The sequence below is a fragment of the Nanorana parkeri genome, unplaced genomic scaffold (assembly GCF_000935625.1).
Source record: "Nanorana parkeri isolate BGI_ZX_2015 unplaced genomic scaffold, ASM93562v1 scaffold2825, whole genome shotgun sequence".
Classification (NCBI taxonomy): domain Eukaryota; kingdom Metazoa; phylum Chordata; class Amphibia; order Anura; family Dicroglossidae; genus Nanorana; species Nanorana parkeri.
Window position 1 is genome coordinate 20,489 of NW_017309093.1, and position 26,075 is coordinate 46,563.

General features: G+C 40.7%; 1 protein-coding gene across 1 annotated transcript; it reads right to left on the minus strand.

Moving 5' to 3' along the window:
* Window positions 1-315: 315 nt before the first annotated feature.
* On the minus strand, window positions 316-24,724 carry LOC108802358 (cytochrome P450 2F2-like). Its single transcript, XM_018574222.1, has 9 exons — window positions 24,658-24,724; window positions 15,679-15,876; window positions 9,836-9,985; window positions 6,661-6,821; window positions 4,581-4,757; window positions 3,067-3,208; window positions 1,962-2,149; window positions 1,113-1,254; window positions 316-509 (listed from the first exon to the last, which is right to left on the minus strand). The coding sequence occupies exons 1-9, from the start codon at window positions 24,722-24,724 to the stop codon at window positions 328-330; spliced, it is 1,407 nt and encodes a 468-aa protein (XP_018429724.1). The 3' UTR covers window positions 316-327.
* Between the last annotated feature and the right edge of the window lie 1,351 nt (window positions 24,725-26,075).

The following is a 26,075-nucleotide window of genomic DNA, read 5'->3' on the forward strand; positions in this document are numbered from 1 at the left end:
TGGTGATGTGAATGTTGGCTGTTAGAAGAGTCCATTGGTGGGTAGCTTATTGGGCTCCAAAGACTTCCAGCGATGGCAGCGTCATGACATCACATGCAAGGGGCAACAACCAAACCGGTGGTACTGGACTTTAGTGGCAGATCCCTGGTCTCCATTACAAGAAATAGTCTAAGAAGTTTTTGTTTTAATAAAAAAAAGAATAAATGTATATGGGTGGGTGTAATGGAAGGGATTGGGTGAGGGTTTGTTTTGCCCAAAGATGGGCTTTAAATTATGCTACTGAATCCCTGTTCGACAACAAAACTTTAAGTATAGGTCAACTGATGGTTAGCGAGGTATTATGCAACACTCATATTCTGGTGGCACGTTGCCTAGTCCACTTCCTGTAGGCGTGAGGTCTATCTGTTCCTTAGGAATGACTGGTTTGAAGTTGAAATTCTGAAGCAAAGAAGTAAAATAGAGGAAAAGTTCCATCCGTCCCAAGCTTTCTCCAGGGCATATCCTTTTACCTAACCAAGACAAAACAAGGTTTTACTAACAATGAGGAGACATTAGATAACTCATGAATGTTTGCTTCCTTATTTAATTGGCAACACAGCAGATATATTTGTTATTATCCTTAGTTGACTGCTTTTACATCAGTTGACTTGGAACATTTTTGTGTTTTGGAATTTCTGAAATTGGAGTCAAATTTTAGATGAGAGAACATCATACAGACTCTATCTGCATAAGGTTTCTGTATTTCAGTCCTGAGATTTCCACAGCACCTCCACATAGCACAGCCAGGTGGATGATACCGCTTTCTGTTTTACAGTTATAGAATGTAGAGGAGATACAGCGGTGTCCTCTCCCCCCTACAATCAGTGAGCAAGCAGCAGTAGAAGGATGAGCTCATCCTTCTGCACACTTTACTATTCCCTTCTATCTGCTTGGTTATTATGCGCCCATTTGCATGCAATACACTTGGTTGGCTCCTAGTGCTGCCCTTGCCCTTCCTTCTTTCCAAGTCTGAGTTTTACTATACAGCAGATTGCAAGTATTCTATACACTGGCATTATACATGCATTTGCAGAAAGATAAAATCACAAGTTACAAATTAAAATAATAATTACCAGCACCAAACGGCATGTGGGCATCACTCTTCTTAAAAACACCATTGTCATCCAGAAAATTGTTTGGGTTAAATTGGTATGGATCTTTGTAATAACTTGGATCGTAATGGACAGAGGCCAGGAGTGGGATGACATATGTTCCCTAAACACAAAATATAAAAGGACGTTACACTTTACCACCTAAAAGTAACGTGTATATAAATCCTTATTTTTTTTTATGTGCAATACTAGTCAGCAGGTGGCAAATTCTACTTAATCTCTGTTTTCAAAGGACTCCTATTGTGACTGCTGTGCTAAAAACAGAATGAGGAGGAGAAAGAAGGACACCATGCTACCTTAGTTAAAAGCCTGCACAAAGAAAAGAGCAGCAAAATATTAACAGGTAAGATTTTCTTTTTTATTGAAAGGTTTAAAAACACTTTAAGTCTCTGTACACACAATGTGTATGCAACAGATGTGACCAAAGTATCTGTTTCTTACCCATTTAGGAGGGCCCACCCCAATAGTATATGGCCTGCAATCATAGTGAGAACAAACACTAGATTTTTAGATCATTTTTACATCAAGCATCCAAACCATATCTTTTGGTAAGCTAGTTAGCTTAATGCAATTTTCATGGTTGAAGGTTTTTATGGTCTCTCTACGCCACCATATTTGGCTAGGGGGTGGCACTGCTGGTTAAATCTAGATACTAAAGCTCTAGATAGGTAAGGCTACAATACATTTGTGGAAGTTGGACTTTTCTGTGTTAATACTTAAAGGGGTCAAAAACATTTTTGTACCGGTTCCTACATAGCCTACCACTGCTATAGATATTCCTTTTGTCTTGTAGGACTGGTGCTCTCTTACCTTCGGGATTGAGTATCCTTTGAAAAAGGTGTCTCTGGATGTACATCGAGGAAGACTGACTGGCAGCACATCACAAAATCGAATAAGCTCATAGATTGCGGCCTCTGTATAGGGCATTTTGCTTCGGTCAGCAATGGATGGCAATCGGTCTCTTCCAACAACGCGGTCAATCTCTTCTTGCATTTTCCCTGGACCAGGAAACAATATGGAAGTAATGAAAACTGAATATATTTGTTGTGGCATTCTGAGCTCCATGAATGTGTCAAAATTTCACATTTATTTCAAGAGGGGGTGTGTGGCCTTAGAATACAATCATAGTCTATGGCATCGGTTACAATAGTATTCCATCATTCTAGCAGCTCACGTTATATGCATTGGTGCATTGCAGTGTTGATCATTTTTTAATGGCACCCCAATGCGTTTTGCATTGCAGTGCACCAGAAAACATGGTAAAACACAGCCATACATTGTGGTGTACTGCGTCAGGAAAAAAAAATACCTCAGCCTTTTATTTGCTGTCTATTCTGGGGTGTTGGCAGCCCCTACAAAATTAATGGGCTTCATTAACATAATGCACATTACCACACCAGAGCAGACAGGTAAGAATTAGTCTTAAAGGTTTTGTATTTTAAAAAGGCGATGGTTTGGGTTGTATAGGGAAACCATTGTTATGATCACAAGTGCCACCAGTTAAATCCTGCCAATTAAGATTCATTCTTCTGGGTTAGAGTTATTTTCAGCCAGTCATTAAACTGTTTCATGTATCACATGCCTCATACAAATTAAGTTATCTTCAAAGTTTGGCAAAGGCAGGACATCTCTGTAATACATGTCAGCCCAGCCCATTGTATTTTGCTAAATTACGCAGCCACTCTCACACTCAGATCTTAATTTCTCAGTGATGCCACAGATGTCTCTTCGGAGTTCAGATTGTATAGACTTCACTGGCTGTATTCTTGTTCCAGATTTGGGACTCACTAGGTAGTAAGGCCAGGATCATCATAAGAGCTATCTGAGCTCTTAAAAAGAATTTCAGCCATAGCAGTGCTCATATTTACATCCTCACAGGTTAAATTATAGGTTTTAGGATGAATTGGGAACTCACCTGCCACCTCTGGGTATTTCATGAGCACCAGGAATCCATATCTCAGGTTAGTGCTGACTGTCTCTGTCCCTCCAAAAAGCAGATTTTGAATTGATCTGGCCAATGCTTTAGCATAAAAGGCGGTGCCTGGATTATCCTTTTCCTTCACATGTAAAAAGAGTTTCAATATGTTAAAGTAATATATACAGTATATATATAGCTTTGCATAAATAATATATTGTGTTCAATATAAACAATAACCTGTTCTCCCTGGCTTTCCAAAACTAAAAAAAAAAGAATTGTTGGAGTGAGCAGTGCCGAATTTTTACTACCTGCGCCCCCAGGCTTGTGCTATCTTTCGATTTCAGTTGATACAAGCTCAGATGTCATAGCCACACCAGTAATGCCACGGCTGGGATGGGGGAGAAGGGACGGGACTGTTTGTCCATTCTCAGTAAGCACAACCAGAGGGCTATAAGAAAGCAACAGACATTTGTCAAATTCCATGCCTTGCGGTGCACTGTGTTAAAAAATGGGTCATGTCTGTTTTAGGCTATGTTGTGGTGCATTGGTATACTTAGTAGCCCCTTGAACACAAATAGGCTGGCTTAATGGAAAGTGCAGCACAACATTTATGTTTTTTTTTTCTTTTCTGCTCCTCCTTACATTCTTTTAATTACGTCAGAGCCTGTACCCCATCATCAATTGCTGGATTAAAATGACACTAAACCTAGGAGCTAAATGTAAAAAAATGTGTTCAACTATATTAACTATTAACAACAATGTATCTTATTTGTGTGTCACTCAGCTGTAGATCCTCTAATTATCTCTGAACTGGTGCTGAGATAGTCACACTCCAAGCTCACTCAATACAGAGATTGTAGTCCATCACGGGAGCGAGCTTGGAGTAATATACACACATAGGGACCATGGGGAATTGCAGTCCCCCTCCAGAAGGAAGGACAGTGTCAGCACCAATTCAGAGATGATTTGATGATCTACATCCGAGTGATACACAAATATGTTATGTTTTTGTATGTTTTTGTTATTAGTTAGGGTATCTGAATGCATTTTTAGAATTTGACTCCTGTAGTAACACTTTAGCTTTCAACAAATGTAGAAGAAATGTCTGCTCCTAATTGCATTCAGTGAGGTTAATACATTCTAAACCTTTTTTTAGTCAGATCACCCTTTAAAACTATGCAAAATCTGGCCCTCCAGTCGAAAATGTAAAACAATATCGTTGGCCCTTCCAAAATCTATACCAGACCCTTACCAGTTTGCTATGGATTTAAGGGGTGACCCCATGCAAAACCACAAAAAATTGGGTTCTTCACTTTATATCAGTAGCCCCCTGCTTTCATATTAGAGGCTTTCCTACACAGTGCAAAGGAATGATGCAAAGATTTGAAGGCACCTCTGAGGAAGCCACAAGGCACCCTGGTTGAGAAAGGCTGGGTTTATATACAATGGAGTCACAAACAAATAAGAAGCCTCCCTTCTTGGTCTGAAGATAAGTCTGGGTTTGTGATTACCTCTTCGATCTTCATGAGGAAACAGTCAATGTAGTCACGAGGATTTTCAGGATCCAGAGTCTCCTCGTGTTGTTTAATGCTTTCGGCTGACATGTCATAGATCATATTAAAATACTTCCCGATTTTCTTGTGTGGACCTGGCACATATTCCATGAGGTTTGGATACATGTTGTATAGCTGTGTTGTCAAAACATAAAGTAATAAAAGAAGAAATGAAACATTAAAGAGTGATCAGAGAAAACCATAAACAGTTCCACCAAACACAAGACAACCCTCTAGGGTCTTTGAGAATAAAAGGCTTGTGCTCAAGGTCTGGTAGCATATTTAATAGAGGTGCTATATTGTAGTGACCGAGAATATCGATTCCCTGAATAGTGCTAGACATTCGTGAGTCTACAATTTTTCTTTTTTGGAATGTGTGTGAGAAAATTATCAATTGAAAGCTCAAAGAGAACTATAGCCAAACCTTTTTTTTTGGTTATAGTTCTCTTTTGGGTTACAGGAGGACATTTACTAGTGTACTCCTGTGACCTAAAGTAATCATATAGCGGGCTACTGTGCACTATATGCTGACACCGCAGAGCCGCTCTGTGGCCAGGAAAGATCCAACAATATTGTTGGGATCCACCCTACTGCCTGATTGACAGCTGGCTCTGCCTCTCTAGGCAGGTACACCTATGACGGCCCCCTCCCCTGTCTGTCCCACCAAAAAGCATTAGAGGAACAGAGGGGAGGGGGGAGTCCTTGCGGTGAATGACAGTCATTGCTCTCTGCATTGCTCTCTGCCATAAGCTGAGCAATCAGTGGTTTGTGATCACTTGGTTCTTGATCTTTAGAGCCCATGTGTGACAGCTGCAGTGTCCCACGTTGGGAAGAATACATTTTACTCTCCCAATATTTCTCCTTTAATAAACAAATATTATGAATTTATATAAATGTTTTGGAAAAAAAATGTAAGTACATGTGAAGGTTTTCATTTATCCAGGTCAAGTAGTTAGTCAAATTCAATCAGATTTATTTAGTAAACTTAAAGCTAAACTATAAGCCAGTTATAGGCAAACTCCAGCCCTCCAGCTGTGGTGAAACTACAATTTCCATCATGCCATCTGCTTCTGGGAGTCAGGCCTGTGGCTGCCAGAATCTTGCAATATCTAATGGGATTTGAAGCTGCACCACAGCTGGAGGACTGGAGCTTTCCTACCTCTGCTCTAGGCTGCTATTAACACAGATCAATGCAGCTCTATAATCAATCATACACTCTTTATATATTTGTTAAATGCAAACAGTGCAAGAATCTGAATTTAACTTGGTATTACTGTACTGTACATCAGAACACAGACAAGGGGAGGGAGGAGCAGCACAAGGAGACAGTCAATGGTGCTGCAGTACAAACCACATGCAAATTGGAGGAATGAGCAGAGTGACAGAGAGTTGAGTACATTAGTCTAATACTTCCCCTTTTACTGCCCAGTCATAGACTGGGGGAGGAACAGGACCTGCAAGTAAGTGTTACTGAACTACATCAGAGAGCAATCAGCTCTTCAGACCTGCCCGGCAGTGTTGTGTAGTGTGGTAGAGCAGTGTCAAATTTGCTGTTTGTCTGGAATTCAGATGTTGAAGACATTTTACAATTCATCTGAGTAACACATGTCAGGAAAGGCATACCTACATCACTTCCGCATACTCCAGGAGTTATACCCAATGCATTAAGGCAAATTAAGACTGTCTAAGAACCTTAATAGAGGTGTGAAAAATAAACTAGGTGGTATCTGATCCCCAAGCAGGTCAACACTGTTGGTGGGCTTCTATGTCACACCTTGGTCCATAAGCTGTAGTGTCTTCTGCAGCTTTCCCCTTCTTTCCCTTGTAATTGTGTTTCAGTGTAAGACCACCAATAGCAAGGTCAGTGGATTATGAGGTCAGCAACCCATAGATAAAATAATGATCAAATGTGTCCCACGCATTGCTTATTATGTTAACACTTAGCAATCTTTTGACAAGTTTTTTTGATTATGTTCACACTACCCATTTTAATTGTCCATCTGATTGAGGACTATAAAATCTTCCTCTCAATACTCACCGTCCCCCAGGTGCCGCTCATAATAAGGAAGTTGTTGTAAATACTCTCAGTTACAGCCAACAGTCTTTTGTCTTCATAATTAAACCGACTGCCAAATACAATAGAACAGATCACATTGCAGACTGTTTGAGCCAAGTATTTGGTGGGATTCACTGGAGTCCCTATGTAAAAAAATTAAAAAGTCATGCACGTCAGTGTTATTTATTTTCCCTGTTTAGTGACACATTCATTAGTTTCTTATGATGTATATGTTCACTATTCACATCATTCCATTAGTAACCCAGGGTGCTCAAACTGCAAACTATATATCCCTTAGTCATCTCTTAAATGTCTTTGCCCTTATAAACTTTAAAGCCCATCCATCCCCTCATTGACTGCACCCTCCTTGTTCGGGCCTGCAACCTTTCTAAAGGTGCCCATACACTGCACGATTATCGTACGATAATCGTATGCGATCGGTTTTTCGTCCGATAATCGAGAAGTGTGAACGGAGACGTGTGACCGTTTCTACTGTACGGTCGCACGTCTTCTGTCGAACCAGCATGTTCGAAAACCAGCCGGGAATCGTACGATTCTCGGCTGGTTAGAACGGTGCTCGGAAGACAAATGCCGAACGGGCCGGTGTGCGCACGCACACACTGCCCGTTCAGCATTGCGGTCATCGGAAGCCCGCCCCTCAGGGATTTCAAAAATATATAATTTTTATTGTTTATTTTTTATCAATTTACAAAAAGCAAAGTGAGTGAACAGAAAAGAATCTAATCAATATTTGGTATGACTACCCTTTGGCTTCAAACCAGCATCAATTCTTACACGTGCACAAAGTCAGGGATTTTGTAGGAATAGAGTCAGGTCTATGACTAACAATTATACCAAGCAGGTGCTAATGATCATCAATTTCATATGTAGGTTAAAACACTAACATTAACTGAAACAGAAACAGCTGCGTAGGAGGTCTAAAACTGAGTGAGGAACAGCCAAACTAATGGTCCCCACGCACCTTACGATAATCGCACGATAATCGCGGGAAATCCCGCGATCGTACGATTATCGTAAGGTGTGTGGAAGCCGTTCGACCTCCACTACTGTAAGGTCGCACGACTTTTAACTTACGGACATGTTCGAAAACCCGCCAAGCATCGTACGATGTTCGGCGGGTTTGTGGCATGTTCGTACGATAAAAGCCGTACGGGCCGGTGTGCGCAAGCGCCCACTGCCCGTTTGGCATTGCGGTCATCGGACTATCGCAAGTACGATCTGCCTATGCAAGATAGGCAGATCGTATGTTTTTTTAAGTACCTCACAACCATCGCAAGACAAAAGTCTTGCGATGGTTGTAAGGTGTGTGCCCAGCCTTAGGTGAGGTTGTGGAACACAGTTTCACATCACAGGTCAAACACCACGGCAAGACTGATCACAGCAACAAGGCACAATGTAGTTATACTGCATAAGCAAGGTCTCTCCCAGGCAAAGATTTCAAAGCACACTTGGGTTTCAAGATGTGCTGTTCAAGCTCTTTTGAAGAAGCACAAAGCAATGGGCAATGATGAGGACTGTAGGCGCAGTGGTAGGCCAAGGAAACTTAACCTCCCTGGCGGTATTCCCGAGTGTAGCTCGGGGTTACTTTTCCATACCATAAGCGGTAACCCCCGAGCTACACTCGGAAAAGCTGCATAGCATTTACTTACCTTGTCCCTCGAGCTGCGCTGTGTTCTGCGGCCGATGCCGGCTTCCAGGCTCCGTCGCTTGCGAGCGTACGCGTCGCAGGGGGCGGAACCGGCGGGATATTTAAAAAAATAAATTAAGAAAAAAACGACAAAGACGAAAAACATTCGAAAAAAAATAGACCGAAAAATGACATGACAAAAATTAAGAATCATACCGCCAGGGAGGTTAATGCAGCAGATGAAAGACACATCATGCTTACTTTCCTTCAACATCGGAAGATGTCCAGCAGTGCCATCAGCACTGAACTGGGGGAAAACAGCGGGACCCAGGTACACCCATCTACTGTCTGCAGAAGTCTGGGTAGAAGTGGTCTCCATGGAAAAATTGTGGCCAAACAGCCATGAAACAAGGCTAAGCAACTCAGCTGTGCAGAAAAACATTGAAACGGGTGCAGAAAAATGGCAGCAGGGGCTCTGAACTGATGAGTCAAAATGTGAAATATTTGGCTGTAACAGGAGGCAGTTTGTTTGCTGAAGGGCTGGAGAGCGGTACAATAATGGGTGTCTGCAGACAACAGTGAAGCGTGGTGGAGGTTCCTTGCAAGTTTGGGGCTGCATTTGTGCAAATGGAGTTGGAGATTTGGTCAGGATCAATGGTGTCCTCAATGCTAAGAAATACAAGCAGATACTTATGCATCATGCCATACCATCAGGGAGGCGTGTGATTGGCCCCAAATGTATTCTGCAGCAGAACAATGACCCCAAACATACAGCCAATGACAAAAAGAACTACCCTAAGACGCACTCCCCCCCCCCCCAAAAGGCGGGGGAAAATGTGGGTGCGTCTTATGGGGCGAATCCCTAGTTTTTTTTGTACTTAGTTTTTGTGCTTTTGTGCTAAAGCAGAGCTAAACGTGCAATGGAAGCCGCTGCAATGGAAGCCGTGGTTTCCAGGTCCCCCAGAGGAGCGGATAGGAGCTCACCATAGAGCCCCCTAGAGCAGACGAAGAACATCCGTTCTTCGTCTGCTCTGTGTGATCACTGAGACAGCAGCGCTGAAAACACAGCGCCACCTGTCTCAGCAGTCACTTACTGCAGCTTCTGTCACAGAAACTGTGACAGAAACTGCCTGCGTCCTATGTACCGGTGCACCTTATGGAGCGCAAAATACTGTATCTTCAGAGTAAAGAAGGGCAAGGAGTCCTGGAGTGATGGTTTGGCCCCCACAGAGCCCTGATCTCAACATCATCGTGTCTGTCTGGGATTACATGAAGAGACAGAAAGATTTGTGTGCAAGTGTAGCTAGAAGAACTGGAACTGTTTTGAAGGCAAAGGGTGGTCAAACCAAATATTGATTTGATTTTCTCTTCTGTTCATTTACTTTCCATTTTGCTAATTTATAAAAATACATTATTAACACTTTTATTTCTGAAAGCATTCTTACTTTACAACATTTTTTTTTACACCAGCCTAAAAGGTTTGCACAGTACTTTATGCAATGGACGTACCATTTATCTTTTTAAACTCTTTTATGAGGAACATAGCCTCCTCTTGTATCCGCTCCTCCACACTCCTTTTCCCCATTCCAAAGTTCCTCAGTGTAACCAAAGCGAAGCGTCGAAGTGACTTCCATCTCTCCCCATTGGTAAAGCAAAGGTCTGTTAGAGAAAAAAAATTCAGGTTTAAGATATTTGTGGGAGCCAAATGTTCTTATGAAAGAGGAAGCAGAGTATATCTCTATTAAAATCCAGCCTAGATCCAGAATTATGTCAAGATCTGTTGGTTCAGAGCCTAAGCTTCACCCATAGGTTTATCATACTGTATACGTGGAAACATTGTTACCATGTTAAGAGTACTGACATATGAATATTTCAAATCTTTTTTCAGCCAACAGGTGGAGCTGTGGTCTTCATTTTACATATTTATCAGGCTATTCCTAACTGTCCTGTAGAAAAAGAGTCTGTTTTATAGAACTGCTCCCAGCTCCAACTCTAGCTGCATACAAGCAGTTGGATATGTTAGATTAGCCACTTATCCCCCTACACCCCCCTTGCTCCTTTTTTTTCTTGTCATGTATGGCTCTGAACAGATTTCCAATTAAAGAGAAACAGTCTGAAAGCAAAGAACTAGTGCTGCAATTTTATAAGCTCTGTAACACCCGGGTTATGGGTGCACGCTGTTTTAAATATTTATTGGTAAAATATGAATGTATTGACCCAAAACCATTATTGCTTCCTTTAAAAAAAGCACTGTGGTTGAATCCCTTATACTGTTATAGAGCTTGTTGGTTCAGCACCACGGACAGCGAAAATTACATTATATAGGTTTCAAGGCATTACATTAATTTGTCCACAGACCCTTTTATTGATATGTAACTAATATAGCTACATTTTACCCTAAGGCGCGTGAAGTGTTTTGTTGCACATAAAAACGCGAAATAAAAACAAGAAATCTCATTCATTCCTATGGCCCCTGTTCACAACTAAGCATTTTGTCGCAAGCTTCTTTTTGGCAGATTACAGAGCGTTTTGTTCCCATAGACTCAATAGGAAATTCTTGCAAATATGCGACACAATATTTTTTGATCGCGTTTTACACGCAGTTGTCCATTTACATCAATGTGTACGCAAAAATGTGTGACTTAATTGACGCGCATCTGACGCATGCAAAAAAAGGTGCAGTCGCTATTGCCTAGGTGGGAATGCAGCCAAAGAGATTTAAACCCTTTACCATTTTAAAAGACAAAAAGTTTTCTTTAGCTCTTGGCGCTAATGGCTGCCAGCTGGACAATCCACTTGCTGTTGCTCACTCAAAGTTTTCAACAGTTTATCACAGTTTTTTTTACACAGACTTGAGGGGCTGCTTATCCAAGGCTCTGGGGCTTCCACCACGGACATAGAAAACAAAAGGGAACAGAGAATTCTGAGGAAGGGGGCTTGCCCCTGAAACGCGTCAATCTTGGCTGACTGCGGTCGGTGATGTGACCGGATACTACCGTGTTACATAGTCGGGGGGCTACCATGTTGGGTCATCAGACAGTGTGGCCTCTCGTTTGTTGTTAAAGCCTGATGAAAACGTTTGTTTGTGAGTACTTTTATCCCTTGTTTTATTTATTGTAATCAACTATTTTACACACGGAGGTGGCGCTCTGTTCCCTTTTGTTTCCTTTTGTTTCCTTTACCATTTTAGTAGCCCCTTGAATGCTCTATACTTTGCTTGCTCTATATGTACCCTTGTTATTTGAAGCTATGAAATGGTTATTCAATCCAATAGTTTCCTAAGCTTTATTTTGCAGTGGGAAATTATCTCAAGGAAAATAGGATGAAACCTGAATGTGAATCATTGCTTCTGATTGCACAGTCTCAACTTCCAATTAAAAGCTTAAAGATGAGCACACAGCCTGTATCTCACCTAGGATGCTGTTCAAGCTACAGATCTGTGCAGCACTATAGCAAGCATATTGTAAGGAGACGTCAGTAGTAGTGTCTGTTGTCATATAAGGCTAATGCCTAGCGTGCCTTATGATAATCCTGTTCCCACTAAAACTGATATTTAGAAGCTGACTGTGAAAATCCCACAGAAGCTTTGAATCTGCCAGTAAGACCTTTGTTATCCCATCCTTTGTTATGGGATGTCTCACTTTGCCTGATTTTTTATTTTCATTATGGTTACATTATGAAGACTGCAGCAGCAGGAATAAGACTTCTCTCCCTCTATGAACTAACTGAGAACTGGGATCTCTAGTGAGGGCATCTTATGACTAGAACCCACAAAAAAATATGGGAAGCCAGTAGGTCGTCAGAAATTTAGCTGAATTAGGAGATCCTCAGTTACATAGTTAGTCAGGTTAAAAAAGACACATGTCCATCGAGTTCAACCTATAGAGATAAGAAAAAAAAAAAAAAGAAGAAAACCCTAAAACAGAACGCTATGCCCACAGTTACCCACTGTTGATCCAGAGGAAGGCAAAAAAAATCCCCTATAAAGCATGGTTCAACAGGGGGAAACAAATGCCTTCCTGATCCCATAAGGCAATCAGATATTCCCTGGATCAACAATTTCTGGTGCTGAATATATATGTATATGTATATATATGAACTCAATATCCAGTAATATTCTGTGCATTTAGGAATACATCGAGATTGGTTTTAAAGCAGTTAACTGAGCGAGCTAGAACTAGCTCCTGGGGGAGTCTATTCCACATTTTCACTGCTCTAACTGTATGGCGTCCGGGTCCCCCCCAGAGGCGGGGGAGTGTATGACGCATGCATGTTTTTAGTCCCCAAGTGCATAACTTTACATTTATCAACATTAAACCTCATTTGCCAAATAGATGCCCAATCACACAGTGCATTCAGATCTGCTTGTAGGTTAGAGACATCCTGTAAGGACTGTATTCCACTATATAACTTGGAGTCATCTGCAAACACAGAAATAGTACTTTTTTTTTTTTAAAACATATTTTATTGCATTTTTTTCCCCCCCAATATGTCTTCAAGGGTTTGTCATACAATTATGCCCAAAGAGATACATATATTCAAAACAATATATCAAATACAATAGGCCCATTTCCTAGGACCAACATATACAAACCCCCCCGCCCCCCATCCCCCATGTGCTGGTCACCCCTTTAACAGAGTTACAAAGCTCCGCCTCCATTACCCCATTACTCAAAAACAGGTATGCTGTTACTTTTAATCCCCAACTTTACATCATTTATAAATAGATCAACAGTAAGGGGGCCCAACACTGAACCTTGGGGGACACCACTAACAACCTCAGACCATTCAGAGTAGGAATCATTGATCACCGCTCTCTGAGTCTTTAAGCCAGTTTTCTATCCAATTACAGATGGAATGCTCTATACCTACTGACCTTAACTTATACATTAGCCGTATGTGGGGAACTGTGTCAAACACTTTTGTAAAGTCCAAGTATACCCTATATCTACAGCCATTCCTCTGTCCAATTTATTACTCACTTCCTTATAAAAAGAAAGTAGGTTTGTTTGACAACTTCTGCCTTTTGTGAATTTGATCCCTTTTTACATATAGGCACCATATTGGCCTTGCGCCAGTCCATTGGTACCAAGCTAGTCATTAGAGAGCATCTAAAAATTAGATACAATGGCTTTGAAATCACACAGCTCAATTCTTTGAGGACACGTGGGTGTAAGCCATCCGGTGCAGGTGCTTTGTTCACCTTAATTGTCTAACTGTTTCAGGATCATATCAATAGTCAGCCATTGTTGTTCAGTTGAGGGTATGGCACTGCTCTCCCCATTATGGACTTGAATTACATCCTGTTCCTTGGTGTGCACAGAGCTGAAGAAAGTATTTCATAGATTTGCCTTCTCTTTGTCCCCAGTTACCAACTCTGAGTTATTTTTTAAGGGGCCTACATGCTCAGACCTGATTTTTTTTTACTATTATCCACTTGCTGACCGGGGTGTTTACATCCCCTTCCTGTCCAGGCCATTTTTCAGTATTCAGCACTGCGGTACTTTGACTGACATTTATTCTGTCATGGAATGCTGTACTGAAATTCATTTTACACCATTTTTGGGGACAGATAGAGCTTTCTTTTGGTGGTAATCACCACTGGGGTTTTTATTTTTTACTATTACTAATGAAGTAATTTTTACTAATTTTTACTAATGAAAAAAGTACCGAAAATTTTGACAAAAAAAGTTTTCCCTACGTTATGTTATAAAACATTTATTATTACCCAAATTATTGGCAAAATATAAAAGATGGGGTCACGTTGAGTAAATAGACACCAAAGATGTTAAGCTTTAAAATTGCGTGCGCCCGCGAACTCGCAATAACTACCATTTCCAAAATTGGCCATAGGCGACGCTTTAAAAGCTTTTACCGCTCATCAGGTTAGTGTTATCAGTGATTGACGGCCCTAGAATGATTGCTCTCACTGCGATGTTTGCAGCGATATTTAACATGTGCGGCGTAATGGATGCAATCGTCGTTTCCGCACGTAGGCGCACTCGACGCATGTTTGCATGTGTATGTGGGGGGCGGGGACTTACATTTGTTTTATTACCTTTATATGTGACTTTTAATTTTTAAATATTTTTTGTAACTAATTCTTTTAAACCTTTTTTTTCCACTTAACTGTATTGCTATCACATAGGGGGCTAACAAGCCCTGTGTGATAGCCAATTTTCAGTGACAGGTCCTCTTTATGGAGACATCAGGGGTCTCTAAGACCCCTAATGTCACCTAGGGACCCCCAGAGAAGCTGATGAAGCCAAAACCTGCTTCACCAGCTTCTCTCCGGTTTCTGTACCGGAGAGTGACAGAGGAATGCGGAAGTGATGTAATACACATGACTTCCTGCATTCTGAAGAGGAGGAGATCAAACATAGCTTGTGTACTGATCTCCGGCCGCAGAGCTGCTGTGCCCGTCCAGGGCTCACACCGGGCACAGCAGAGCACGGGATCACCAGCAGCGCAGGGGGCGCACACCCGCACGAGTATTACAAGCAGCGGAGGGGGGCGCACACCCGCACGCATATTACAAGCGATTGGGCGTCTCTACAGACGCCCGAATGCTTGTATGTAAACAGCCATAGCTGGCTCTTTACATTCCAGGCTGATTTCCCGCTAGGCGGCGGGCACGAGCGGGGCGGGATAGGACGTTTAAAAACGCCCACCCGCATTCAAGAAGCCGCTGTCCGGCTGTTTCATTACAAAGGCCGGACAGCAGGTGGTTAATATATTTAAATAATTTTTTGGAGTTTGTGTTGCGCTCTTTTGCAACCTGTTGTTCGTTATGAATCTTTGCGATCTTTATTTCCTTTTTACATATTTTGTTGTAAAAATGAAGGAACACTTGTCATTTGAAAGCTACAAAGAATATATATTTTAAACGTCCTTTTCTTATTCTTTATGGCTTTTTTAAACATTGGATGGGTTTTCTTTTCAGTCTTTTAAACTTATTGCTTACAGGAATATATTTTGCAGTATGTTTGTGAACAATTGTTTTGAAACATTCCCATTTTTGTTCTGTGTTTTTTGATGAAAATATTCCCTCCCAGTCAAAGTCTCCAAGAGCAGCCCTCAGCATGGGAAAATGTGCTTCCCTGAAGTTAAGTGTTTTTGTTTTTCCAGTATGTGCATGTTTTTTACAACTTAAGGTAAATTATATCATATTATCCTTTTGTGATGTTTTTTTCTTCATTTAGTAGTGATACGCATGCTGCTCTATGAGTGGCCCATCTAGTGATCCATGATGGGACTATTATAGATCTCTGTCTATGGCTGCCTTCAGGCCAATCATATATAATCACATGAAATTCATTTTCAGAAGAGAAAAGAATGCAAAATTATCTCACCATGTTCACCTATGAAGTTCAAGAACACAGGATAGTCTCCTCTATCTCCAAATGCTTCATTTTGGTCAATCAATGCTTCCTTTACAGTGTTGTATCCACATAGGACAATTCCAGGTCTAGGCCCCAGGTACAGACTGTAAACTGGTCCATACTTGTCTTTTAGCTGTAGAAAAGTGAAAGGAGACTTCACATGTTTATCTAATCCATGGGCCAGGATAGGTCTTGAGATCCTATTCCTCCATCATAATTTGGCACCTATTCCACCCACAACTGCTAATATAGCTTCTAGGTCAGGGTTACACCCTTCCCTCTCTTCTATCAGATATGAGGATAACTGCCTTAAACAATTATACACAGGGTGTAGGCAAGCATATAGGAAGTGGTCCTCTCTCTTTTAAGCACTGCCAACAAGCACTTTTAAGCACTGCCAACATTCTTGTAAATTAAAGAGGAACTTTACCAATATCTACAAAATAACAACAAAGACACCTTGAGAAATGTTTACCAATAACAATCTACAAACAGATACTAATAGATAATTGCAGGCTTTTTATTCTTTGCATATCCCAGTGCAAACTAAATTTCGTCCAATAAACTACATTTCGACCGGACTACCGCTAACGAATTTCGGGAATTCGGATTCGTTTGCATTCGTTTTAGCTGTAAGCTAAAACGAATGCTTAGATGGAAGCATCCGAATCTCCTAATTTCCGAAAATTCATCCGAATTGTGATTCGGAATGAAACGAATCGCACATGTCTACTGCTGATGTAACCTTCCCAGGATGCAATGCTTGGGCACATTACATCACTTTTGCCAAAGAGAACAAGGAAGTCGAAAAAAAGAAATTGTAAGAAAAATGAAAATATATTTAACTAATGAATGTAAGATGATTTCATATGAGCATGCAGAGCTGCATGCTGAGGTAATTTTTTGCCAAAGGGGGGTAAAGGTCTGCTTTAAGTGCCATAGACACACAATATATGAAAGTGTATGTATAGCTCAAATATATTTTTTGGTTTAGTTTAGTGTGGAAGGGTTTGAACCCATGTCAAATCTTTATTGCGGTTTGCATTCCTACTGGTTAGATTTCTCTTCTCATAATTTTTCAGTGGTCAGCAGAATATGAAGGAATAGTAAATCTTCCAAAGGGAATACTTGTTCCTGCGACAACTGTTGAAAGGGAGAAAAACCCTGACTTGGGGAGATTTCCATTGACCTGGAGCCATGAAGTAAGTCAAAATCTCTCCTAACAGGACACGGTGAGCCAAGAAAATACTATACATGCATGTATACTTGGAAAATCAAATAGAATTGACCAAAACATTATACAGGCAGTCAGTGCTCGTGCTGACGAGGAGTGCTCGCCTTTTTGGATCTGGTGCAGACTAGGGATCTCCGCCTCTTCTTCTGCGTCACTGTGAGGTTTTTACTGCTGTTTGTATCCTCATTAGAAAGATATAATCTCACTTCCTGTCCTTGGGACAACAGGAAGTGAGAGGAAATCTACCCCTAAGAAGGGAAATTCACTCCTGTAAGAGTTATCATGGGAAAAAGGTGTCTCCACTGAAGGTTTATCACCAATCCTCGTTTCCAGAACAGCCCAAAATGTTCAAAATCCAATTGTCCCAGAAACTTAAGAACAAACCTACAGTCTGTATCTTGTTTGTAACCCGGGGACTACCTGTTCATTAATTAAGTCATGTACAAAATATCAAAATAGAGACAATTAAACTGTTTGCTGCCTAGCCTTTGCACTTTACTAAATAGCTTCAGTTGCTGTTAGAAATTGCTGAGATTTATGGACTCCACAGCACACCATCCTCATCAGGTTTTAACTGTCTGATTGGGAATGCAATTTCTTTCTACATGACACCATGTTGTGCTACTTTTCTCTGTCGAAGAGATAGCAAAGTTTGGAATACTCAACCTAAACATACATACCAGTTAGTAACTGATGGTCCCAGAGCAGTAGATCATCCAGAGAGGGAAAATATCTGTTTGATGGAAAAATAACAGCCCTGGAAAGGCAGGCAGGCAGGGTGCTTCCATACATTTCAGAACTTAAAGTGACATGTAAAGTGACACTATACCTAGGAGTTAAATCTTAAAACTGCATTCAAGTAACTTAACCCTTACCAAAAATGTATCTTATTTGTTTATCATTCGGCTGTAGATCCTCCAATCATCTCTGAAGTGGTGACTTAAAATGGTCATGAATTTCAGAATAATAAAAGACATACAGAAGATAAAGATGAGGAGATATGTGGCATACCAATCCATACTGTTACCTGCCACCTAGACACAATGTAAAACCAATGGTCTTCTTTCTCCTTTCTTATGTATGCCAACTGCTTTTATATTTCTTGTCTTTCTGTCTTACCCTCTTGCCATTTCTCAGTATTTATATCCTTCTTCAAATATGGCACAACTCCCATCACAAACCAAATCAAAATATGTAAGTGTTCCACCCAGTGAACCTCATTACTTTGATAATTTGATTTTGTTTGTGCCAGAGAATATTATTAAGAAAAAGCCTGCAAGCAAGATCGAGAAAAAAACAAACCAAATAGAAAAGAAAGTCATAGGATTCTATGTTAGAAGAGCAAAAGAGATGCAAAAATCAGAAATAAGATTATATTTATGGTAAGAGAGAGGAGTAGGTGGAAAAGAGAGGAGGAGATAAATAATTCACACTTGTAAAGAAATTGAGAGGAAGAAATAAAAGATTGTAGTAATATATAAATTATATATATCTACGAGTCAAAAATTATCCGCACTCTGGCTGCAGAATTTTTTTTAATCAACTTTTAGAAAAGACAAATACATAATTTTTTGACATAATCTCCTTGCTTTTCAATACACTTTGTCCATCTGTCAACTACCTTTCGTATTCCCTCATTAAAAATGTTTGGCTGAGCTGCGAGAAACGAGCTAGATCACTTCAAAACAAAGTTTTTGGAGAGTGTCATCAGTGTGAGCAGAGGTGTGCAGATGTGCATTGTCATGCAAGAGCACAACGCCCTTGGATAGCAGTCCTCTGCGTTTAATCCAAACTTAAGGATTCAGCTCTTCAATGAGCATCTCACTGTAATGAGCACTGTTGATTGTTGTACCTTTGCACGCATGGTGGGGCATCCATTTTTTCTCGCACCGCAGTTACAAATGAACTGACGTAACATGTTTACACCTGCACAGCAGTGACTGGGAAGACAGTAGCCCTGAACGGAAAGAGCTGATAAGCCCGGATAATTTTTTGAGATAAAGAGAGAGAATGCAGTTTTACGAAGAGATACTGCCAATGCAGCATATCAATGTATTGCACCACCCCCATTATAGGGAACACTGTGGGGTGTATTTATAAAAAAAAAATGCATGGCCTATTCTTCCGCAAAACTGCATGTACATTAATTCTGAGCGAATGGGAGCAAAATGAAAGTTACCAGTATATCTTCTGTATATCCAGTATTGACCAGTATATCCGGTCAAATGTAAATAAATAAAGTGTTTCAGGAAAATACCACCATGATACTCAGCTCCATCCAGTGGCCATAATTGTGTATTTTCCCAATCTTACATTTAAGCATGAAAGAAAATATACTAATACAATTTGGTTTTGCCCCTTTCACACAGAACAGATGTACATGCAGTTTTACAGGACGAATGTGTTTGTTATTTTTTTGATATAAACACTCCATAGTTTTGTGAGTTTGCAGATATATGGGGAAATCAAAGAAAAAAATAAAATAAAATGTGTATGCTTAGAAATAAAAGCTAAGCTTTAGTATTTGGTGGGTAAAAATGCCGAGTGCATCAACTTTTGGCATTCAATCTCAGTTCTAGGAACTAAAGCACTCCATCCTATTTTTTCCAATTTACATTTAGTCAACAAAATTTGGAAAATGCATCAGGCAGCCTAGGTAGATTTGTCTAAAAATGATAAAGTACTAAAGAGGTATACAGGGCTTACTGGATTATTAAAGCACCATGTCCCAATCAAATTCATGCGTTGATCATTCATTAAATATAACAGAATTATTATTATGGTGGTGAAATGGGCATAACTCCAGGAGGTAGAGGTTTATCAACCTCAACCTTTCTAGGGCCGGGACCCCTTGGTAACATTTGCCAAGTTGTGGTGACCCCCAACAGAGCGCTGGACTCCAGAATTAGTAAGGCGCTGGACTTGGGACTAAAAATAGAACCACACTCACAAGAATACAAGACCTTCCCCAGCCCCTGTTACCTGCTTGCCTGCTCTGTCATCATGCAGCCTTCTCAGCCCCAGCATTGCTTAGACGCCCGCCTCCTGCAGAGCTCACATTGTATGGGAGGCAGGAGGACAGCAGCGGCTGTGAATAGAAAAGTCCTGCTGTACATACTACCCAGCCACTAGATGTCGCTGTAGCGGCCAGGGAGTGTGTATAGCAGCACTTTTATATTCACAGCCTTTGCTGTCCTCCAGCTGACTGACACTGCTGCGCTAGGAGGAGGCTGAGGAGCCTCTCACCTAGCGCAGTAGAAGTGGATGCTGTGACCCCCTCAACAGTGAGTTGCGACCCACAGGTTTAGAACCGGTGAGCTACAATATCATATCAACAAATGTTAACAAATATTTTTTACATATGCTATATTTTTAATAATTTCATAATAAAAAAAAAAAACCACAATTATTCATAATTCAGCCATGCAGTGGACCAAAAGGAGACCTAATCCGCAGCACAGGGAGGAGGCGAGAAGAATCACTTTGCATTCTCTTACATGCTGAGTTTTGAAACTATGGCACTAAGGGACAGAATAATGCAGAGAAAACCTTTTGAAAAGCGCCTACCACCAAATGAAAAAGGTTATAAGAGAAAGGTGCTTATTTATACCTAAAATACCTTAACAACAGGAAACAACCAGAATTATTACACATTTTTCTCAATACCACTACCAGGTTCAACAGTTGTTGCACAAATATTAGTATCTTCTTACCAGTGATGACACACAAGACTGATCGGAGCTAGCTTTCAAAATCTCCATCTCTATACTAGATAAACTATTTAAAAGTCACTATATAGGTGCATCTAAAAGGTGTCCCCTGCATATAGAGGGACACTTTTAGATGTGGTTCTTGTAGCCCATACCCTTGGGTCAATGAAGATGCCAATTTAATTCTTCCAAATGGTTTGGTTCTAAAACCCAAACACTTTGCATCAGTCTACTAGTGCAGTGGTTCTCAACCTGTGTAACCCCAGGACCCACATTTGTCCTTGGTCATTAAGTCATGACACAAGTTGCACTGCAATGAAACGCACGGCATTGCGGGCGATTGAACTGTGGGCAGGAGGTGCACCTCCCGCACCAGAACACGTAGTAAGTGCGATTGCGTGGTACAGTGCGTTAATTGCACAGGACTGTTCAATTAATACACTGTACTAGTGTGAACGGGCCCTCAAAAACATTGACAGATGCACACAACCACAGACACAATCTCACACACAATCTCACACACACATACACACTCCCAAAACATTTTTTATTTTTTTTAAGATCCCCTCAGTCTCCCTACCTTACGAGAACTGGAGTAAATCCCCATCCTGGGGTCCAGTGTGGGCTGCTGTGCTGTGACAGAGCTCCATCCATATGTGCATTGCTTGTGCAACTCTCTTGTGCGCCATGTAGAGTTGCCGGGAGCCAGAATTTAATGTCACTCCGGTCCAGGCACCTCTACAGGGCGTGCGAGGGAGTTGTAAAGCAATGCAGGTATGCATGGAGCTCCCTGGCAGCCATAGCTCCAGCCCACCCCACCTCAAGCTGACCCGCCAGTTGAGAACCAAGGTACTAGTGTATAACTTTTACAATGTCATTGTGAAGCATTTTATGTTGGAAAGATGAGGCGGCAGTTTTACAGCCACTTTTAGGATTATCTATGCTTAATGGAGTTCTGGAAACTAACTACACCTATTAGCAGACACGTAGCACTGCAGCGCCTGTGATGAGATTTGTTGCTCTTGATCACATCCACATAGCAGGAACTTTCATAGTTCCATTCTTAAATGTAAAACTCACTGGATATATGCACTCCCTGAGGTCTTGAGTTATATAAGCACTTTGTATGAAGCATTAGCATGCATTTTATATTATGCATTCAACACAACTAATGCCAACTAGTGATGGAATGTGGATTAGCATTATACTGTATATATGCATAGGCTTGTTACATAAGCTATGCTAAAGAGGAGCATCCCCCCACCCTCCCCCATGTTCAGTGATTTTCAGTCTCCTCTTACCTTTTTTGCTGGGTTATCGTCAATGAACATACGTCCATGCCCAGCAAACCCAGTGTTATTGTGATGCAATCTGCTGATGTGGGTCCCATGCCACCATCTTCCTTTCTTATGTAATTGGGAGGCAGCTGTCGCTTATTTGTGCTTGTAGCAGACACCCTGATAATGTGGCACCAGATTGTTCCTCCAACAGTGTGTGGAAGCTGATGCTTCCATGGACATGACATGGATTTACCAGAAGGTTGCAGGAGTAGGATTACATGTTATTGTTACCTATGCGAGACTTGCGGCAGTGTGAACTGTAAATAAATAATAAAACAAACAAACACAAACATGTCAATATCATCATTTTTAGATTATGCAGGGGGGAGATTTACATTGGTCCAAAGTATGCAATGCCCCTATTGTATCTTTGCTTAACCATATGATCATAGACATGTGCGCCGGCAAAATAATTCTGGTTGTTTTGTTTTGGATTGGATTTTTCGGAATTCAGGTCCGAAACTCAATTTGTTCTGGGATTCCGATTCGGACAAATCCAAACTTTTCATTAATTTTGCATAGATGATTGTTAACAAATTTTGCAGCAACATTAGGCAAAAAAATGAAATTTTTCTTTACTTTTGCCAGTCCACAAAAACAACAATAATAATAAAAATAAAAAAAAGTATGGGGTCACCCCCCCAATTCATGCCAGACCCTTTAGGTCTAGTAGGAATTTTAGGGGGGACCTCAAAAGCAAAAAAAAAGTGTGGAGTCCCCCCTAAAATTCCTTACCAGACCCTTGATCCAAGCAGCAGCCTGGCAGAGCAGGAAAGGGAGGGACAAGCATGCACCCCCCCCCTCCACCATACTAGGCCACATGCCCTCGATATGAGGAAAAAACATTGTCCCTATATTGATCATGACAAGGGCCTTTTCCCACCAACAATGCCCCGGTGGTTGTGGGAGTCTGCAGGCAGAAGGGCTTATCTGCATCTGGTGCCCCCCATGAAAGAGTAAGGGGTAGTGTTATTACCCCTACACATTCATAATAATAATAAAAAGTCAAATTAAATAAAAACACTACACTCTAAACAAAAGTCATTTATTAAAAAAAAAAAAAATCAAAAGTTTTTGACATTTTCGGGCAACACTTTTTTGGGGTCTTGAGATACTACAGAAAATGTTTGTTAATAATTCCTTGTATAACTTCATACTGATTGTTATATTTCCTTGAAAAAGTGACATATATAATTATCCCTCTCTTGATAATCATTTTTCATTAAACCAATCTTCTTTTCCAGGAAGCCTTTCACTTTGTTCAGTATAATCATATTCAGCACAGTTTTGACTCAGCCTGTCTAATTAGCTAAAGATAATGTCTCTCTCTTTTCCAGTTCTCCAAGTATGCAATTAAGCCAATATAATAATTGGAAAATAAAAAGCATTTCCTTTAGCCAATTTCACAGACTCAGGCGAAACTGTGTACTAAGGATTATGATAATATCTTTATGAAGTGAACTACTGGAAGCCATTATTAAGGATTATTAGGAGAGGCTGATTAATGAGGCTTATGAAAATTATTTCACTGTGCCAACTTCCAATTTAGCTAATTATAAATAATTAGAAAGATTTCAAGACAGATATATTATGCTGAAATGGTGACAGATAAATTAACAATAAATATGAAACTTTACAAGGAATTATTTACAAACATTTGCCTATACTATTAGAAAACTTTTGCCTATACATGAGAAAAGGCCGGCACATACAGCTCTGTGCTGCGTGCACGGCCGTATCGGGCAGCTCCAGGGTAGGACAGGTTCTGCGTGTGCTAAGTATGCAGCCCCCGTCCTTCTCTATGGGAGTACACGGCGGTGTCCCGGCTCGGACGCAGACAGGATCCATCCCGTCAGCGTACGAGTATGGACAGCTGCACCGACCTGCACTTGTGGTGAGCATAGGGTGGCATACTCCCAAAGAGAAGGACGGGGGCTGCATACTAATCACACACAGCACATGTCCCTCCCGGGAGCTGCCTGATACGGCCGTGCACGCAGCACGGAGCTGTACATGCTGGCCTTTTCTCGTGTGAATGAGGCCTTACAAGACCCCACGCTAAAAGAAGTGCTTCTCAAAAATACAAAAACAGTTTCACAACAAGTGAAATGACATGTTTCAGTGAGAGAAAAATTATGCATCAATTAAGTTAGTTTATAATTCATAGTTGTCTTGTATATCTGGTAAGAGTGCGTAATTGTGCTTTATTTTGTCCCTTTTTTAAAAGAGTGGCAAATGCTATTCCATTTACCCCAGTAGGTATAGCTCATTCAAATGCTGTAGCTGAATGACAATTTAGGGTGTTTCATCCTTGTTTTCCAGTCACCTCTATAAAATTGTCTCCCATAAAAAAATTAGATAGCATGTAACCAAACAAATATATAAGATTGTCTTGCCTGTATTAAAATGTAAATATTTGACAGGTGTAAATATATGACACGGCCATGGACCGGGTTCTGCATTACAGTCTACAAAAAAAAGTTATAGTGCACATGTAACAAGTACCTACTAGCTGCAACTGAAAAGGAGAATTAAGATGTGGTCTCTCCTTCTCATTTGCCTAGTGATTTCTGCAAACAAACCACATAATTATAACTGATATGGTCCTGACAAAACTAGGCGCATATCTAGACCCACTTTACGCACAAGAAATGATACCACTAACCTGGACGATCTTTAAATATATCCTCCACATTGGAAGAAAGTAATCTCCTTTTGCCCCCTCCCTTCATAATGCAAGTAAGGGTCACAAACTATTTCACTGCAACACAGAAAGACAAAAGACAGGGTTTACAATTGCATTCCAATTTAGTAAATAATCTGCAGATTATGTGAACAAATCTAAGTACGGACTCAAGTTTTATAAATACATTGTGAAAGTCAAGTATAACATGTTGAGTAAGATCTTACAAAGTACTAATGGGTGTTTGTTTAGTAGACCTTCCTGCTTGTAAATAGGTGGGGTCCTTCTGGTTGCAAATTCATTTTCCAAAACAGTTTTAATCCCATATGAATGCACATATCTGACAACTTTTGAAATATTAATGCCACAACATTATCACATTTTTATTTAAATAAACTGACCTATTAGTTATATATTTGTGCACAAAATATGTATCAATTCGTTGTGCTTACTAGCTTGAGCTGCACATAAATGTAGTTTAGGGTATAGATATTGTAGGGTCACTTGGAAAATGAAACAACAATTCAAATTAATGAGATTTGATTTTCATAGAAGCAACATATTGTATTATCAAGTCTTACACAAAGTCTGCAAACCACGGACCCTCACCAAATGTAATTCTATATACGGAAAATGGTAGACATGCTGTCAATCTTCCAGTGTGGACCACCTGTACCTACTGCATTTCACCTATTGGGCTGAATCGCAAAGATAGCGTGTTAGGGAAAGGTGGTCCATGCTGAAGGGTTGACAGTGTGTCCACCATTTTTTTGAATAAGGATTTTACATTTGGCGAAGCTCTGTGGGGTGCAGTCTTTGTGTGAGACTTGAAATTTGGAGCAGAGACATGTTCAGTACCTTCACTGGGGATGCTCTCGAGGTGGGGAGTCAGTATGAGAATGGGAAAGGTAATTTGCTTGCTATGAACGATATTGTGTTATCAATTATAAACACAATGCTTACATGTAGAAGAATTGTACTTACCCCTTAATGATGTTAATTTTCTTGCGGCAGGTCTTCCACAGATGCACTTGGTGCAAAACCGGACCGCCCCTATAGTTTGCCATGGCTACGGGATATGGCCTCTCTCCACACAGCTCCATCTGTCGAGACGCTGTATCCCTCCCAAGACCTGGTTTTAAACCTATGTGCAATTGGCATTATTTTTTCTGCTGGCCTCCGGCCGCATCCCCTTCCAAAATCTGAGGTCTGCAAGTGGCTCCTTGTACTGTAGATAGGGCCAGGAGCAGCATCGGACTACTTGCCAGTAATGGCAGCAGCAGGAACAGCACACTGTTTGCTGCCCATGGTTGCACTGTTGTGAATGTCCACAAGAAGTTGTACATGACACAGGAACACTAAACAGGTTATTTATGATTTGTAATTTTTCACCCCAAATA